Source organism: Lepisosteus oculatus, chromosome 10 (assembly GCF_040954835.1).
Source record: "Lepisosteus oculatus isolate fLepOcu1 chromosome 10, fLepOcu1.hap2, whole genome shotgun sequence".
NCBI classification, from domain to species: Eukaryota; Metazoa; Chordata; class Actinopteri; order Semionotiformes; family Lepisosteidae; genus Lepisosteus; species Lepisosteus oculatus.
The window spans coordinates 24444212-24463516 of record NC_090705.1 but is presented as its reverse complement, the minus strand read 5'-3'; the positions used below and the strand labels follow the sequence as shown (position 1 = coordinate 24463516).

General features: G+C 34.1%; 1 protein-coding gene across 13 annotated transcripts in view; it reads right to left on the bottom strand.

Moving 5' to 3' along the window:
- The window catches only part of LOC102683535 (poly(rC)-binding protein 3), a 371030-nt gene that overhangs the window by 39745 nt on the left and 311980 nt on the right, over nucleotides 1-19305 (bottom strand). For 2 of the 13 annotated variants that reach the window (XM_015357262.2, XM_015357261.2), the window contains one exon: nucleotides 6909-6939. The exons of the other annotated variants lie outside the window; for them this stretch is intronic. In XM_015357262.2, coding sequence (XP_015212748.1) covers nucleotides 6909-6934 — 26 coding nt within the window. In that variant the 5' untranslated portion in view covers nucleotides 6935-6939. The remainder of the gene's footprint in view (nucleotides 1-6908; nucleotides 6940-19305) is intronic. 13 annotated transcript variants of the gene reach the window in all.

Here is a 19305-nt window from a genome sequence, read left to right as displayed (position 1 = left end):
TTTAGTTGTGTACACGCACAGTGTAGAATTAATTAATGAAGATGGCTTCTGAGTTGAAGAAAGCATTTTACCAATATTTTTGTTATCTGGAGACATAGACATCAAGGACACAGCACAGCTTTTAATTTGTGTGGTAGAAATGAACAAATTCAGCCTTGTTCTCTTTAAACAAGGAGAACAAAATCATTAAGTGGCTTTAAAAGATTTTTTAGTGCACTGTTAAGAATCAAAATCTATTATACAGTATATACATATTTTCTCTTTAGTGTTAAATTGATCTGTCCACCTTAGAGTAATATTAATTAACAATAAAACTCTGATTTATTAACCCTATATAATTTGTAGCTGTGACCTGCTGTACTATTTCCATTTCCATGTAAAGTATTCTAGTTGAAAAACTGCTCACCTTTATTGATTTTTGCAATTTATAAAAAATATTTAAATCATTTTTATCAATTGCAAAAATCAGCCATCCTGGAACAGATTCCAGTTGTTCTCCACTAATTACATCATCCCAATCAATTCACTATTTATCTGTTATCTGTTTTCTATTAATTATCTAGTTCTCAAACCAAACACAACCCAAACACAGATTAATTTTTATCACCTGCTTGTAATTTTATTTTTTTTAAGGAATGATATTAAAGGCCTTCTGAAAATTTAAATATACCCTATCATTTCAGTGATTCAGGTTTGTAAAGCAAAATCTATCTGTTCTAAATCTTTGTTGATCTCCTAAAATCCTATTGCCTTTGAAATAATTCTTTAAACATATTCTCATCTCCCTTGACCCTTCTTTTTTTAAGGCCATGTGGGAAGTACTGGACCTCTCATCAATTTTTATAGTGCCAAAAGAATGTGTGTCTTAAATATGAACATTTTCTGGATAAGGTCTGTCTGCCTGTTTATTTTTATATTTAAGTCACAAATGAAAACATTTTTGGTGACAGAATCTTTGTAGCTATCTGTCAAAACAGTTTTCCAAGGCAGAAGTGATTATAATTCTTAACCAATGAACATGACATATTGATGGAAAATTAATTTGAAGTGTGATTCCACTTAATCCTTAATTTAGGTTACTTAATTTAATGTGTCACTATATGCATTAGTAATATTTTAATTTTAAGTTGTGTACTTTTTAAACTCTGGAACTGCTCTGTAGAGTATACATCTTTGGCAAAACGTCTACACTCCCTTTGTGGCTTTTCATATCTCTTGTTAGTCAAGCTCAATTAACATAAAAAACTGGATGTGACCTTCAGCTGTAGTTAATAAAAGACAGCTAAAGAGCATTCTTAGTTTTGCTTTTTCTTGCCATTTTATTAAAGGGAAGGGCAGAAACAGTGGAAAAATGAATTAGTTATGTTCTCCCCCAGCAACAGACAAGACAGCTTGCTACCATGATGGCTCTGTGTGCTGGTGGGGCCATGTGCCTAATGGCTTTACAAGAGGCATTTGCATCTACCCCCTGGATTGTTTCACCCACCCCTATGCCAACAGACTTGGTGACTTTTATTCAGGGTGGCAGAGGGAATAATCAGAGGCTGGCCTAATCCAGTAGAATCAGTGGAGTGAGTATAAATATGTACCCACATTCTCCAAGCCCTGAAGAGGCTGTCCAGACCGGATCAGAATTTCTATGCACCAGCCCAACCCCCTCAGGCGTCATTGAGCTCCCCTTAATGCCATCTCTGATACATATTATTAGCGGAATGCATTTAAGATACATACAATGGCTCATAAATGTTAAGGCTATTAAGTATAAAATGCTTTATTTAAACATACTGTAAAAGCAAATGTGTACAACAAATCGCTACATTTTAAAATCTATAAGTTTCAAATTGTGTGGACACAATTTGACTATTAGGTTCATCAAGCTAAACACATACCAATATTTCTTATCTGTTATACCATCTATTAGCCTAGTTGTGTTTTCCTGTTTTTCTGGTGAACAGTTTTTGATGGCTCTTTGCATTCCACATAGAGCTCAAATTGTCCTCTACATACTGTACACTAAGAAAAGCAAAAACATTGCAATGTCTCCCTCATTGATTTCTAATTCTATACAAGAGCATTCAGAAACAGTGTATAAAACAATATGTACAGTATGCAATTGATTTCTTTGGTATTAAAAAACATCTGCTTGAAAAAAAGATGAAACACCAAGGTTCAATGAGATAAAAAATATAGCAAATTCTAAAACAGCAGTAAATTTAAAAACAGGATACTGTATATACTGTACAGGTAAAAAATGCAGTTATCCAGAGTTTGTTTTGTGTTGCCACTAAATGAACGATAAAGCAATTAACCGTAGCACACTGGTGTAATTTCTCCAGTATACCTGTACATCAAAAAAGACTGCTCCTCTCAAGAGGTTTATGAGCACTTAGTGTGGGCACAACACAGAAAACTCACATAGAGCAGACATTTGTGCTGTATATGCAGTACTCTGTGAGAAAGGTTGAAAGGTTAGAGATTGGACCTCAAGGGAACCATAATAAAAATCTACATCTTAATTAATTAATGAACCTCTGCTTTTGTCAATAAAGTGTCCAAATACATTCTGGAGTAAATTACTGGGATTATTGAAAAAGTTCCGCCTCACAACTTTCAATTAATTAAACCTATGTCCAATAAATGAAGCGCAAAGAATGAAATCGACAACTGAGGAACAGTTGTATGTATGGTTTTGAATGTCTTCCAGCGATAATTGTGCTGTATAGTTCATATAAAATTATTCTTAGTTCGAACTTACATCCTGCTCAAGGCTGTTATTTTACACACATTAAAAAAAACAATTCAATTTAGTCAATTATAAGCTAAACAAATACATAACTAGTCACATATTGCATATTTTATTCTTCAGTTTAGCCAGGAAATATTTTTCTGTGTATCCTCCATACAGTACACTCCATTCATCGTTAACCATTTAACATCCCAGTCATATTGAAGATATCTACAGTTTGTTGCTCCCAGGTACTATTTGAGTAGAGATTTCAAATATTCTTTTCAAAGAGAATTGATTTAATTATTGTGCATACCCTAATAAACATAATTAAAAATTCATTGGAGTAACTGACTGACTCTGTTAATTTTATTTATGTTAACTGTCTTTGTACTTCTTAATGTTTTCATTAGTAAACATATATGAACATAGTTACATGTCATAGAAGTCATGGCCTTCTAATGAAGACAAAATAAAATGATCAACAGAGCTCGGACTGCTTGTATTCAACATTTCATATACTTTAAATTATCTTTCATAAACAGTTAATTTATGAGCAATGTTCTTTATTTATAGACATATTATAGTAAAATAAATTATTGGAATTTTAAGATATTGAACCACTAAGGATATTAAAGAGCTTTACATATACTGTAGGAGGGGACCCACTTCATCTACAACTGAAGTGGAAACAGCCTTTCTGCTCCAGCAGCCCAACTACACAGATTAAGAAGTGAGATATTAGTTCAACAACTGAATTGGGGGGAAAATATAGGGAAGCTGAATTGTGCCCAAAGTGGAATTTAGGCAGGACACCAGGATGAACACCCCCACTAAATTGAAATGTCATTATTTCCTTTTATACACAATGCAGGCTCAGATGTAATAAAATAGCTCCTTAAATACAAAACCCATAAAGGATTTAAACACATAAAAGCATATTCTTTTTGTGTAGACAAGAGCAAAACAGCAAAAAGGCCTGAGGGACCAGAAAGACAGAAGTTAACAGGCTGATCAAGACAGATTAAAGAAGGATATATCCTAATCCATTTCAAATTGCCAAAGAGTTTGTTGTCTTGCTCTGCTTGAACTTTTGGCACACCTGTCTGGACTACAGTCTTGACTGAAAGGCCGTTGATTTAAGCAGCTCAGAATTTACTGCGTAGCAGAGGAAAATTGGGTTTGAGCACTAGCACAATGTTTTTGTCCTTAACTGACAAAACCACTTACCAAAACTCTTAAAGTAAATGGAGTCTTGGCGTAATCATTCGCTGCCTGAACCCTTGAGTAACAACATGTCACTTTAAGCCCCACTGTTCTGTGAACCTGCAAAGTCTATACAGGCCTTCAGAAAGACTGTAACATATATTTTTAGAGAGCACTTTTAAAAGATCATCAAACCTGTAATTAGGCTCTTGATTACCACTGTCCCATGAATTAATTAATACCTTTCTGATTTTCTCTCACCCACACCCTGGAATTTAAATTACAAAGCGTCTACATGTGCACCTTATCTTGTTTTCCTATTTGTGTTTAAAAAATAGATGAAAAGCTTTGTTAAATCAATTGGACATAAAAAGTGTTATTCCAAGTAAATAAGAATAGAGCTAGTGAGTAAAAATAGATTTTGACTGTAAGGTATGTTTATTTTTTTCACATTTTAGCCTTTTTTCATATAGTGTTTTGTCGATTAAATGCATTCAACAAAGAATAATAAGATCAATTCAGTCCTTAAAAAAAACATCTGCAAGTCACCTCCTTTTGCGTAATTAAAGTGATTTTCCATTTCAATGTATCCAACACCAAATGGTGGTATACTTATTAAAATTCAAATTCTGTATTTAATTTGAATTTTAATAAGTATACATTTCCAATACCACCTCACTACCCGCCCTGGATCACAACTATGGACAATTTCCAGATTACACAGGTTTTCTCTCTGGAGCACTCCTGATCTTCTTACAACAGAAAGGAACAAATAATAAAAGTAAATGAAACTATTGCTTTTTTTAGTTATACAATGCTTGCTTTCAAATCATGCATTACTGTGCAAAAATAGCACATACTGTACATTACTAGAATTGAAAGAATAACGATATTTGTTGTTAAAACAGTGACTTAAACAAACACACTGTGAAACTCAGTTTTAGTTACTGAACTGCAAACAAAATGTGCTTCTAAAATGCAGAAAGAGTACAGTTTCAGCTGAAGCAACATTCATTCTGCAAACAAAACACATATTATTGTATATACAATATATATGAATCTTTCCAAACAATGATACCACCATACTACTGCCACTTCTCGTGACGTCTGATGCACATGCTCAGACACTTCCTGCTCTACCACTGAGGTTCCTTGACATTTGTTCCAGCTAAATAGAGCTTGCGTGACAGTACATAATTAAATAAGACACAAAGAGGGGTTATTTGTTTTCTGCTGGGCCACAAATCAAGTGATGTCTGTGTGACTGTTGCTAATAAGACCCCCATTAATATCAAACAGAGGAGTACAAAGCTTTTCTGTTCCCATGTTCCAGTCATATTCCTTCATTGCTATGCATAAATAATGTCTGAGACGTACCACAGACAAAGGGCCTTTGTATACGGAATACATGATTATTCAGGGCTTCTTCATCCCTTTGTTTCCATACAAGCAATTGCATTTAACACTGCACTGCATTCATTCATTCTTTCATTTTTCTTAGGAAGTTTTATGCACTGTACTTGCTAACACATAAAACAGCATCTGTATATCTGCTACACTTTTGTTAGTAGGGAGATTCATAATATCAAAGCAAGTAACACTTGTGTCTCAAATCAGTGAGTGGGACTTATTGCCACCAACCAGAGTAAAACAGCACATTCTTCCAGGCAGCTTTAACATATGAATTTCATGCTTCGATCCAAAGTTCTTAGGTCATGTCACTCTAATGTTCAGCATATGCAATCGCTCAGTTAAAGTCATGCAATTATATGGATATGCATACCCTACGATCTGAGGTGTGGTAGAACCTTTTCTGAACTTACTGTAGGTACAGAAAAATTACTGCATGCCAGGAGTCATGCACTGGGGAACCTCAAAACGTTGAGCTTTGACCAGCTGAAGTTTGCTGAGTCAGCAAGAATGGAGGGGTTAGGTCTCCACCCCCTGGAGCAATAGGGAGAAAGCCATATGCAAAGGCGGTGATAGGTGAAGAAGCAATAGAGAAACAACATCACACAGAAATGACCAATATGTAAATGTGTATAGGTTGGTCTTAAAGGATGAGCATTAAGTGAAGAATTGCTCTACCTCTACAAGCTAAAGAATGAAATATAATGACCAGCTTTAATTATGCATCACTAATAAGTTATTTCTTACAAATTTTACATATACATACTGTATTACATGTGTGATATGCCATGCCTACAATTTGGTTCTCAATTATAAAAAAATGCAATACAATTGTATGTAACATTCCTGTTTGTCAACATTCATGTTGGTCAAGCACACTATCATCGTTTGTACTAGGCGATATGTATAGTCATATACTTTTTGTTGTATGAGAGGTTGAAAAATGTGCAAAACATTTTTTTTACCATTTTTCTGCTCTCAGATCTGAAGGTGGCTCTAAATGACCAAAATTATTGAAAAAAGGCTCTAGAAATCCTGGAGACCAGATTGGTGTTACAGGATAGAACAATTTTTCTCTGACCAGGCCTTAACTCATAGGACATTGACTTTACAACTTTGTAATGAAGGAGGATGCTGACTGTAATTTTAGTATGCTGAAGAGAGAACCTTAGCTTTTCTAATTCAGAATGGAGGATGGACTACTGTAGGTATTTTTTTACAAACACTCAAACCTGTTTTACAAACATCCGCCAAACCTGTTTATGTAATAAGAAAGCTGCCGCCTTAATGTATCAGATAATCAGCAAATTCAATGCTAAACAACATTTTGTATGTCATTATTTTTTTAAATTGGATAAGGTTCATTACATTTACAATATACAGTATGTGATGCATATGTACAAATTAATCATCTTGAAAAATGTGGTGCCTTATTAAAGCTGTTCAGTACATTGCAATAATAAGCCCATGAAATCAGTTTAATTCCATTAATTCTTCATTTTTATTCATGATCCTTTCAAAAGAGCAAGTGAACCATGATAACTAATACTTATTAGAGGCCACCTACCCTTCATTCCAGAGAGTCAGTGCCATTTGTCCTGTAAAATAAATGTGGGAATTAATAGCTGATTGATACATGTGTTCTTTTTTTCATTATTGTACTATGTACAGGACTCAATAAATATTTTAGAAATGCAATTCAAATATAGGATTTATAGGGACAAATGTTTATGTGATGCACATACAAAAAAGTGAAAATAAATATTTTCACATAGCCTTTTACTTTTGAAATCATAGGAAATCAGTTCTGGAACAAATATATTTGATATACTTAATTACCTTGAACCCTCCTACCAGGATTAGTTCCTCACCCTTTAAAAAGAAAAAAAGCAGGAGGCCAAAAGAATCCAGATGTATTCCTGCTATTCAGAGTGGTCCATATACCTGAAAACCTTCTAGCTCTAGTTTTTTTTTCTTCTCTCAAGATCATTCACTCCAAATTATTTCAGGATTAAGGATTTATTTTATTTGGACAACCCCCAATAACAACAACCAGAAAGACTAATACTTTCATTCTCCTGGCCCATATTCTGGCACACGCTTTGTACCCAAAGCTAGGCTCCAGTAACTTAGCTAGATAGATTGTGATAGGGGGATGAATCTGGTGATAAGAATCGGTTTATGCACTGTTATCAGGTGCATGCTCTCCAAGTCCAGCTTAATCCACTAGGAGCCCCAAATGCAAATAGAACATGGCAGCTGTCTAAATGCCGCTCTCCCTGCTCTTCCTGCCAGGGCCCAGCCTGAGGTGTGCAGGGGTCAGCTGCTGTTTGTGGCTGTTTTGCTGATCCACAGCAGTTACACTTGACACAGAAAGAAAAGGCACAAGGAGAAATAAACTGATTCCAAGCTTCACTGCTCTCAAGGGAGCAAACATACAGTAGGTCTTCCTCTGAGTATTAAAAAGGAAACAGGACACTGCAGAAAGTTACCTACTGTACGGTATATTACAAAGATTAATTTTTCACTACCTTAGTAATGATACTACTGATAAAGTCCCTAGGAGAATTTATTAGATGATATGCCCATTTGCTGACATTTCCTATGGTGTTCTATACATTACACATTCCAAAGCTTTTCATATGTTGTTTTTTTCTGTTTTCTGCTGCTGTTTTTTATTGTATTTTGATATATGGTGTTATTTAACAGAAGTTCAAGTGGAGGTCAAATTCTAATTTAGCACTTCTACTCTCCTTTATATAAACATGCCCTGGTTACCCACAAATCTATGTGCATCATTTCTAATACCACTCCCCCCACGTTGTCTTCACTGTTGTAGCATCCTGGTTCATTCCTTTTAAGCCAGGGGAGTTGTGACAGCACTCATCTTCGCCCAGCACTGTCATTTCCTCAGCAAGGTGAGTTAACACAGAGTATTAAGTATGCTATCTCTTTATATTCACCAGCTTGTTTCCTCATTATTAGAAGTTGACTGAACTACTACAATATTTCTTTTTTCCTTGCATATACCTATTAAATCAACAAAATTTGTAAATATAATTTACATTCATAATTGCCTGGCAAAAAGACTGAGATATGCAGTATGTATACAGAAAAAAATCATTACTTTGCCTTTTTTAAATTTGCCTTTTCAGATGTGCTCTAATCTGTGATTTCTAACTTAGATGTTAACTCTATGGACAAAAGCCAACATCAGCAGTATTAAATTCCAGACAAGCCCATCACTGAGTCTAATAATTAGTGTAATTAGTAAAACATTGTCAAAAATGGCCCTCATTTGAAATTGTTTAGAAGTGCTATTGCACGTATCATGAGCATTTCCACAGCTGCAGTGGAACTTAAACAAAACAGAAAAAGAGAAACACCATGCAAGTAATTAGTTTGTATGATAATTTTTTAAAACTTAAAATAATCTTTTTGTTACTCATTGATGTATTCCTAACAGCTCTAGTATTTTCTAATCACCAGCAAAGTCTCTTTTGTTAATGCAAATGTCAGGCAATTTGGTGGGCAATTACAATTAAAATCAGTCATTGTACTATACCATAGTTGTGTCATCTGTTCTGCCCAGTGCATCAACTGCTCTAAGTGAAACAATCTGATTATTAGTTTTGCTGATCTGATTGACCTAGGTTACAGTGTATCAGTCATTTTATTTATGCCATATGGAGAATAATCAGAACCGCAACCGCATCTTCTATTATATGCAAGCAACAGCCTATAATGCATATAATACCTCAATCCTGGGGTTTACTCTGCATGTAACAAAGCTGAAATGCATGCACTACACAAAAAATAACTTAATAGAACTCTATTTTGTCTTAACCCCTTCAAGCATTACAGAACACATTTTAATTACCATCTTTCTGTTAATTCAGTAGAAATAAAAAAATAAATTAAGTGCACACAAAAATAAGTTACTTGTTATTTTTAAACAACAGACATCCCAAGCTGTCAAATGCCCTCATTGAGGAGATAATCTTTTTTCTAAGACGTACAGTACTATGAAAGGTGATAGTACTATATTTTAATGCATCAATGCACTCTAAAGAAAAAGAAATATTCGTTGAATGTTTCTAGTGCCTGTTAATTATTCTGATGTATTTATAAACTTCTGCAGATTAAACCCCAGTGACTAATCTTGCTTTCAGACTCACACTATCACCTCAATGGCCAGGCTGCAGAGTAGCCTCTTATTTAGGTTACAACAGTGTAAAGCACTCATGAACTTTCCCTTCTTACTGAAATATTGTATCAACATGGGTTAACTGCCAAAGGGCCAGATCAGACCACTTACTTTCTTTTTTGATTTCAGATATTATGAAGGATGAATGTTTAATAGACTGCTGTTTTTAGTTTCAATGTTGGACAATAGTGTAGACACCCTGAAAACAAACAGGACAAATTATACATGATGGAAGGCTATCTTTGGACAAATGATATGCTGTATATACTGCATAGAATAATATGATGATGTTGTATTGTATGATACCATTGTCTAAAATAGTTTACATATTTTTCATTCTTACTTATTGTACATGTAATTAATTACTTTTAATGTAATCAATAAATAGTCAATACATTAATTTTAATGTGGACAGAACTGTCATTTGTCCAAGGGGTTTTGTGTAGTCAAAACCCATAAAAACAGATGCTCAAGTAGTTTAATCCCATAGCCCAACCCCCTCCCCCTCCCCAGTATTCATCAGTTTAGTATGTGACTTGTTAATTTGATAACAATTTACATTGAATACTTCATTTCAATATTTCAGGAATTCTTTTGGACCTGTAAAAGATTAAAAGAACATTTGAGAAATGTGAAAAAAACAGGTAGGAACTGAATTATGCTAATGATTAATTGCATGATTATGAACAAAAGTAAGATTACTCTAACACAGGAATATTTTGTTACGGGAAAATTCATTGTGACACTAATATGTCATGTACCTGTATGTGTCATTTGCCTGTAAAAGTGAAGAACTGCCTTTTTTGTTATACTGTATACAACTTTCTTTTTACTCAGGATAATTTTTAAATCTCTGTAAAAATGTGTCATACTAGCTTCAGATCTTAGGCTATACATTATCTTTAAAAATGGTAAATGCTTTAGTGTAGAATATCATTTAGGGAGCTGATTTTTCTTTAATTTGTTTATCTGAAGTAAAACTAAAAGAACATGCAGAGTGCTTCCTAGTGCTGCTCATCCCAGTGTCTACTTCCTGCCAACATAATAAAGATCAATATTTATATTTATTCACCATATATGGACACATATTTTTTTAGTGATCTACAAGTCAGGTTAACATCAGCCTTTCGTTTCTCATTTTTCTATAAAATGAGTAAATCTGTACAGCAAAAGCTCCCACTCCATTACAGCTGCGTATGTCATCAATACCTGATATAATAATACTGTATACTGTAGTTCTGTATCAGCAATTTACTTTAATCACCAGACAATAGATTATAATCCTTAAAACCCCTATCAGACCTGTCATGCATATACATAACCAGCACTTTTGAAATGAACCATTATAGTTGACTACTGTGCAAGAGAACCTCCATCTTAACAGCAAAGAAACACCTATAAAATATATGACCTATAATACTATGTGACATTCTGAGAATTCTTATATTCAGTATAATTATTATAAATTTGAATTATGGGGCAACTGGATTTTTGGAAAAACTATATGCACACTGTACATAGGAATTGGACAGATTAAAGCTATAATTAGCAGTCTATAGCCTGTAATAAACATAAAAGTTATAGTTACAGTTACTTTTTTGAAATTTTGTTTTATTCAAAGATTCTGTCAGATTCTGCAAATTGACCATAGTATCGATGAAACATAAGTTAGATGATAATATTGATCTTTGATAAATTCTCTAAATTGAAATAACAAGTTTAAGATCAAAATTATATTCCTCATGCTGTGGCATGGTGTGACAGTCAAATAAAACTAGTTTCAGGCAAGAATTGTTATTTTGGAAATATAAAATTGGAAGTTTTATTAGCAGAAACAGATACTTGATTAAATAAATAATTTTAAACAAAACTATCACAAAAATGCAAAATAGAAATAATTTACAAACTTTATTATCTGGTATAATTTTCCAAAGTAATTATTTCAATCCTAGTAGTGCTGTAATGTATTACTCATTACTTTTCCTACAGTATGTGTCTTAAACTAGGTGGCAAAGGTTAGTTACTCATTGTAGTCTTCAGTTGACAGGTCAGGATAAAGAAGTTGACCACTGCAAAACTCAACATGGTTTACTTAAGGTGGAGTTTCTATAATCAAAGGTATTTCTGTGTTAAAGGAGATTCCTGCCCATATCCTCACTTTTCCATGGCCACATGGCATGCTTCAACAACAACCAGCACATTGTGTTCTTTCAAGTCTGTCAAGGTCAGAATGGTTTCTATTGGTGAATAAAACACTCCCAGCTACAATTTTAGAAGTTTTGTCCCTCACAAGATGGCACTTTCATCTCTTTTGTGTCAATATGTTATTCCTAAACTTTGCCATCTGAAAACTGTTACACAGATGCCCCAAATAGGAATGACAACTCTAGACTGGCCTGGTGACTCTTACCCTTTCAGGACATGGTCTGCCCCATCATAGAACCTGTTTCCTGGTTGTTCCTGCTGATTGTTGTAAGAGAACATTTCATTCTTTGGGCAGCAAGCAATTTTCAATCATGCTGATAGCAAGCAGGTGAACATCATTACTCAAGGAGGGTGTGGCATTTTATGAAATTACATGACTTGAGTTCAGCTTTTTGTTATCCTGTTTAACAGTAATAGTCCATAAATAAGCTTATCTGCCTTCTATGTAAATGTATAAAACACGTAACATGATGTTTATACCTATTGACTAAATATTTCTTGATGTATTTTCAGTATGCAGAACACATTACCTGAGATTCATATAATGATAAAATGCCACTCTTGTCTGGACAGCTAAAACAATTAGAAGGAGATCTACATTATTTGTAGTGGTTAGTAGTTCAGGTGGGTAGCTGCGTCAGCATGCATAGGCTGCAAAGGAACAAGTAATAGGTTTATTCCATGCTGAAAAAAAGAAGAAAGAGAACACAACGTTTCGGCCGTGGAGCCTTCTTCAGGTGATCCTGAAGGTGATCCTGAAGGTGAACCAGGTGATCCCACACCTGAAGAAGGCTCCACGGACGAAACGTTGTGTTCTCTTTCTTCTTTTTTTTCAGCATGGAATAAACCTATTACTTATTATTTGTAGTGTAATGTTTTCTCAATTCTTCAACTATATAATGCATGTACACATTAAAGGGAATCAAAACAATATTCTTGGTTCAAGTCTCAAGTGTATACTTTTTAATAAGAGCAGGTTTAAAAGCACTGAGCATTTCCTAACCACCACAGAAACTGATCTGAGTAACTGACTGAAATGCTATCAGTACAAGAAGATGAGAACAATGATTATTAGAACAGTTAAAAACAAACCTTCCCACAATATCTACTTTTTTTCCTTGCCACTCATATCTGTTCATTATAGAAAACAAAGAGGAAATGGGAAAGCCCATGTGCAGGTATTACCGTTTACAATAATGTGTCAGATCAAGCAAGATAACTGATTGATGCAATTGAAAACATAAGAAACTGGCCTCCCGTTCTAGATTCTAAATGTATTTACCTTTAGTTTGCAGTTGTTATCCTGTGAGTGTGTCACAGTTTGTTCTGAATTGATCCTGTTTGTCAATACTTCTGTTTATTTTGAGTATGTGAATCAGGTCTGTTTGTAGTTACATTTGTATTCTGTTGCTCTTTTCTGGACTGATTCTGGAGCAGCGTAATGTTGTTGTAACATAATTACCTAAACTATACCCGATATTCTAAATAAGATCTAATATGTTGTACAATGTTAACAGTGTAAATATTGATGTACATGACATAAATATTGATTTGAAGTCTATACTTTTCATTACATATCATAACATTGTCTACTTTTTTGCATACTTCATCACCCTGTCTAGAAGATGAAAATGATGTGCCAACATAAAAGCTTGTCATTTACATAGATAGATGCATTAAACTTAATCTTTTCCATTTAAAATCTTAAATATATGTATTTGCAACCTGCATGTAATAATACTCTGCATGTGTCCTTAAATCAATGATAAAATTAGGAAAGCGGTGGCCCTAGTACAGATCCCTGTGGTGCTACACTAATGACATCATCCAAGTACTGCCTTGCCTTATCTTCAGACTTTGTGACATATCCATTGTCAAGTCTTCACCAAAAGAAAACCATTATTTTTAATGCCTACTGCCTGGAATGTATGATTAATTTTAACACTAGCTTTTAAAAAAAACTAAATATTCCACAATATATGCTTTGTTTCTATCCACTACTGCTGTTGCTGACTTGCTTATTCAAAGACCTCCAGCAAGTTATATTGAGTATAACAGTTAATAGACATAGACCTTCCATCCATATCCTAACTGCTTCATTCAATACAGGACTGTGGGGTAGGAGGATCCAGTCCACCCAGCAAGGAATGGGTGCAAAACATGGATGGGATGCCAGTCTATCAAAGGACAGACACAGACATAAGCACAGACACATACAGTATACAGGCACAAACACACTCACATTAAGGCCAGTTCTCCCAGAAGCCAATTAACCTTCCAGTATTTCTTTGGATTGTGGGAGGAAACTGGAGCACCTGGCAAAAACCCACACAAACAGGATGAACATATCCGCTTACTACTAACTACAAACAAACAGCACCTGAGAACTGAACCCAATGCCCACAAGGCAGCAATGCTAACCATCTATATACAGTATAAACCTGCCTTTTTAAAATCTATGTTATTTATTCCCTAAAGCCCTTTTTTCATACATACAATCCTGTGGTTTTGTTCTAATTTCATTGCTACATAATAACCATGTTACTCCAGTCAATTTCTGCTTAGTTTGGTAGCACTCCCTTTGACAATGATGTGTTTCATTTTAGTGATGACAGATTCTGGAGTGTGTTTCAGTAATTTTTACATTAATTGTAAATGCTTTAAGATTATCTAACAATTATATTTAGCAATGAATTATTACATGATGTGATGTGCAACATTACGACAGTAGTAAATAACTAGAGATTTTACAAACTGAGGATGAAATTTTAATTTATCTGAAAAACCTCACAATAACTTTACATAGTCGTGAGCATGGTATCTTAGATAAGCAAAACATCAAATAAAAAAAAAGTTCCACTGGCATCTAAAATGTCCCCTTCATTTCCGGACGTGAATAAGGTTTGACAACGTTTGAAAATGAAAGCTGGGCCGGATGTGCTGCAGGGGATGTGAATGAGGAGGCAGAAGAAGAGCGGTGTGCACAGGCCTGTAATCATAGGCAATGACAGCCCTTGTGCGTGGCTCCCTCCAGGCTCAGTGCTGTAGTTAAATCAATTCTGTCTGTGCCTGAGCAGGCCTCCCCCATACCGCAGTAGCACATGCGGATCACAGACATCTGGGGCACGCAGCTGTCTCTTTGTTGCAAATCAATTAGCAGTCCTCTGAATTTCTTTGCTAATTAGTGGGAGAGCAGCAGACAAATCAAAATTAGCAAGTGGCTGATTCGCTCTAGCTTGAGCTTGTTATTGCTGCTTGATCCTGATTGAGTTTAATAATGCTGCAATGCACTGTCAATAAAGGTTAAACAATGTAGGGCATTGGAAGATTTATGAGATTACAACCCAGATTACTAAGTAGATTTTCACTGACCTATATATATATATTTTGTAAAGGAAACCTAAGTATGTGTTTTTTTAAAATAATGACTTCTAAAACAGAAAAAACGATAGTCAATTGCTTTTAATTTCCTTATGTTATGATTATGTTTCACTATGCTTGTGAAACCAGCAGCTCTATATCGTACCCTTCATTAGGGGTACTTGGTAAAGTACTGTTTTAAGAATGATTTTAATATTATGTGATATTTCTCTGTGATAGATTTTAATAATAACTGAAAAGAAATAGTGCACTGTTGCTTTAGCCTAAAATACCAGTCTTATAGTTGGCAATATAGAAGGAACAAGGCTGCAGGCCTGGACAGTGGCAGGGGGTATTTCTCTGACCTGGCTGTGTGTAGTTTGTCTGCCATAGGCAAAGTGCTACAAGAAGATAAGCCTGACATGGCAGTTCTGCTATGTGTGTACAGTAGTGACCCAGTTTGTAATTATTCATTGTTAAAATGTTTCTCTTTTTAATGCTTTTAAAGCAATTGGAGCATGCATTATTTTTTTCAAAGGTCATGTTCTTTGGAAGTATGGTGTTTCTAATGGGAAATGTACAGCATGCCCAAGGCCACTAGTTCCATTTTTTCTAGAAATAGAAGTCAGAATAATATCAATATTAGTCAAGATCATACTTATGTTTTTAAGAATATTCACATTAACAACTAAATAATGCATATTGCATTACATATTGAGAATACACACTTTGTACATCAAAAATATTCTGGCAAAGCACTGGAAGCTAACCTGAATTTAAGTGAGCACTAGTGTTCTGTCCTGCTCATGCACTTGTATTCTGCAAATGAACAAAGTGATTCTTAACAAAATCTCCTGGTCCTCAGCAGTCATTAAAGGTTCTGTGACTGCCTTACATCTCAATAACAGCCAACAATGCAAGGTGTATTCAAACTTTTCAAATGTTTGCACCTTCATTAAGCTAACAATAAACACACATACTGCAACATAAACATGTCAAGTTCTTGAAAATCCTATGTTTCTGTTGTTGGTTGTATATATTATCAAGAACAGTTTCCTTTCTCTTTTGAAATTCAAGACTGAATTCTTCTGTGTCAGCAACCATTTATGAGCACTTTCCACTTTTGTAGATGGGATAAGATTTAATCTGTTCATTTTCTGACTTTCATGATAAAATTATAACTGAAGTAATACAGCATACTATAACAATTTGCTGATGACTTTTAGGTCATAGTGTTCATTTACATTTGTTTTCCACAAATGAAAAATTGCATTTCTTTACTCAAGTCTGAAATGCATTTAAACTGAAAAAATAAACAAAAATGAATAACTCCCACAACTAAGTGTGAACTCTAGCACATTCGTGATGCAAGTTCAAAATTCTTACAGAATATCTGAATGATTGAAATTTAATACCAATTTATCAGGAAGGGATAGAAAGCCTTTTTCTCCTCATCAATTACTAAGTGAACTATAGTTACTGAGGTTAGGAATGCATATTCCACTATATTTTGTTCATTCATGAAGTGTATAAATTCTGTTGAAATAACAAATAAATTAAACTTACAATCTAAATGCCTTATATAAAAATCACTTAATATAAATGGTTATATTTATGTAAAGAAGTTTGAATTGCATATCTTGATAATTTGCATTTAAAAATAGGATACTAATGTGTTAGATTTCATTAATTAAAAATATGAATTAAACAATTCAGCATCATTGTTCAGGTGTTTTATTCATTATGTTTGCCTCCTGATGAAACAATTAAACAACAGATAAAACACAGTAATGCACTTAAAGTTAAGAGTTTATATAACATAGTATTAAATAAAATGTTACTTAAAACAGTGTTTTAATTAAATGCCAGTTTAATTAAACTTAAAACTGTGTAAGTTAGTTTTATTTTACCATGTTTTAGATTAATTTTGTTTTATGAGGTTCCTTTTCAGGATACTGGCACAAATAGGTTACAAAAGTAGGGGAAATCAAGTTAATCAATCTTTCAAATCGATAATCATAATCCCCAAATTGTATAGATTTTGCCAAGAATATTACCGAGTGGTTGGTAGAATTAGAGGCACCTGTGTTCTTTATTTTTTTGTCACAGGTTTGGTAAAAAGAGTAATAAATCAGACAGACTTGGTTAAACAAATATTTATTAATAACAACTTTAACTAAACAACACACATCATAAACATAGAAGTCACACTATTTACAACACTATTTACTATTTAAAACAAGGAGTCTTGAAGGCGTACATCCTGTCCAACCAGAAAAAATGGAGCCCAACAATAGTGCCCAAATGGCCCAAATTCCTGCATTTTGCAGAAGACAGAATCCAACTTAGAGTTAAATCAATCTCTTTATATCCAGGTGCGACAAGAAGTTTTTAAAATGCATCAACAAACCAGAAGAGACCATTTTTAACCTAAGCATTCTCTATACAGGAAATCAGAGTATAAACTCCAGTTTACCTAACTGGTAGGTTAACTGGCTTCTGAGTAAATTGGCCCTGGTTTGAATATGTGCATTTCTGTGTCTGTGTGTGCCCTGAGATGGACTGGTGTGGTGGTATTTGCCTTGCACCTGTTGCTTGTTGGGATAGGCTTGATGGGATAAGCTCCAGGTCCCCATGGCCCTAGATTGGATAAAGTGGTTAAAAAATTGATAGATGTGTAGATGGATTGATGGATCAATTGAGAAACATTGACTATGAGTGTTAACATGAGTAGACAAAATAGCACATTCAGTTATTACAAACAATAATGGTTAGTAGCATTATTTGTCTCTCTTTAAAACCAGTGAATTTACCAATCTGTTAAAAATGCTACAGCAACATTGCCTTTACGCAGTTGTCAAAGTCAGTGACCATCCTCCACATTTGGCTTAACACAAAATGTTCACCTGTGTCTGGATGGTCTTTCAAGTAAATTATATTTGGATATTCGTTGTTTTAATAATTCATGTAGTTGTGTTTTTGTCTCTCACAGGCCATCATCAAATGACTGGAGTTACCAGGAGGGGGAGTTTGGACCCTTCCACATCTGAGAATTTACATCGTACATTTCTTTTTGCATCAGTTCCTGAATGCAAATAGCTCTGGGACAGAGGAGTACTATATTTACTCTACCCTCATTTTATCTACTACTTCACATTCGTCACTTCACATGACATAGACATTTGGTATTTGCATACATATAAAGATTAGAAAAATCAGACACCAGTTTAATGCTTTTTAACACTAAGTTTGAAAAACAGAAAATAATTTAATTCAAATGCTATTTGAATATACAGCCCTGGCCACAAGGCTCAGGATAAAGAGGACCACAAGTGGCATGTTAATTATCTGATTATAAAAGCTTTAACACTGCTTTCAAGGCTAAACACTGCTTTTAATGATTATTTTAACTTCAACTATATTTTAAAATGGCTTGAAAGATAGTACAGTAAAGCATTATGGGAATGGCAGACTCTGAGATGCTCTGTTGGGATGCAGGGATTGCATTGGAAAAAAAAGATGTGGATGATACTTTTACTAAAGTACTCGGTACTTTAATATGAGTATCACTTTACTAAATGGTGCTTATGAAATCTAAAATTGTAGTAAGTGTTCATATACAGTATAAATATGTTTGTCTATTTAAGACAAAGAGGACCATGTACTGTAAATATGTTATGTAAATTACACTAAAATAATAATAATAATAATAATAATAATAATAATTGCTTACACTTATACAGTATAGCGCTTTTCTGTACACTCCACTCAAAGCGCTTTACAGGTAATGGGGACTCCCCTCCACCACCAATGTGCAGCATCCACCTTAAAACAGGATTGTCCATAAATGGCTTTTTTAGCCATTCCTGATTGTTTGACTAAATAGTGCAATTTGTTTAGTATATTTAGTATTATTCATTTCAGTATTATTTTCAGTAGACTTTCTTGGGCATAAAAATAATAAAAAGTTATTTTTTTGTAGTGTGTTTTAATAATTCTGGAAGAGTATAACATTGTCAGTAATTAAATGTACAATAGAAGTTTATGCATTTATTCAAATGAATCTACTAAGCATGGTCCATTTCAATTATTCTCTTGAAAAATCCTGTTCTCTACAATAAATATCATAAAGCAATTCAATGTGAAAAACAAAATTGTATGGAAGTTTGTTTTTCATTGGTTCCCTGCACTT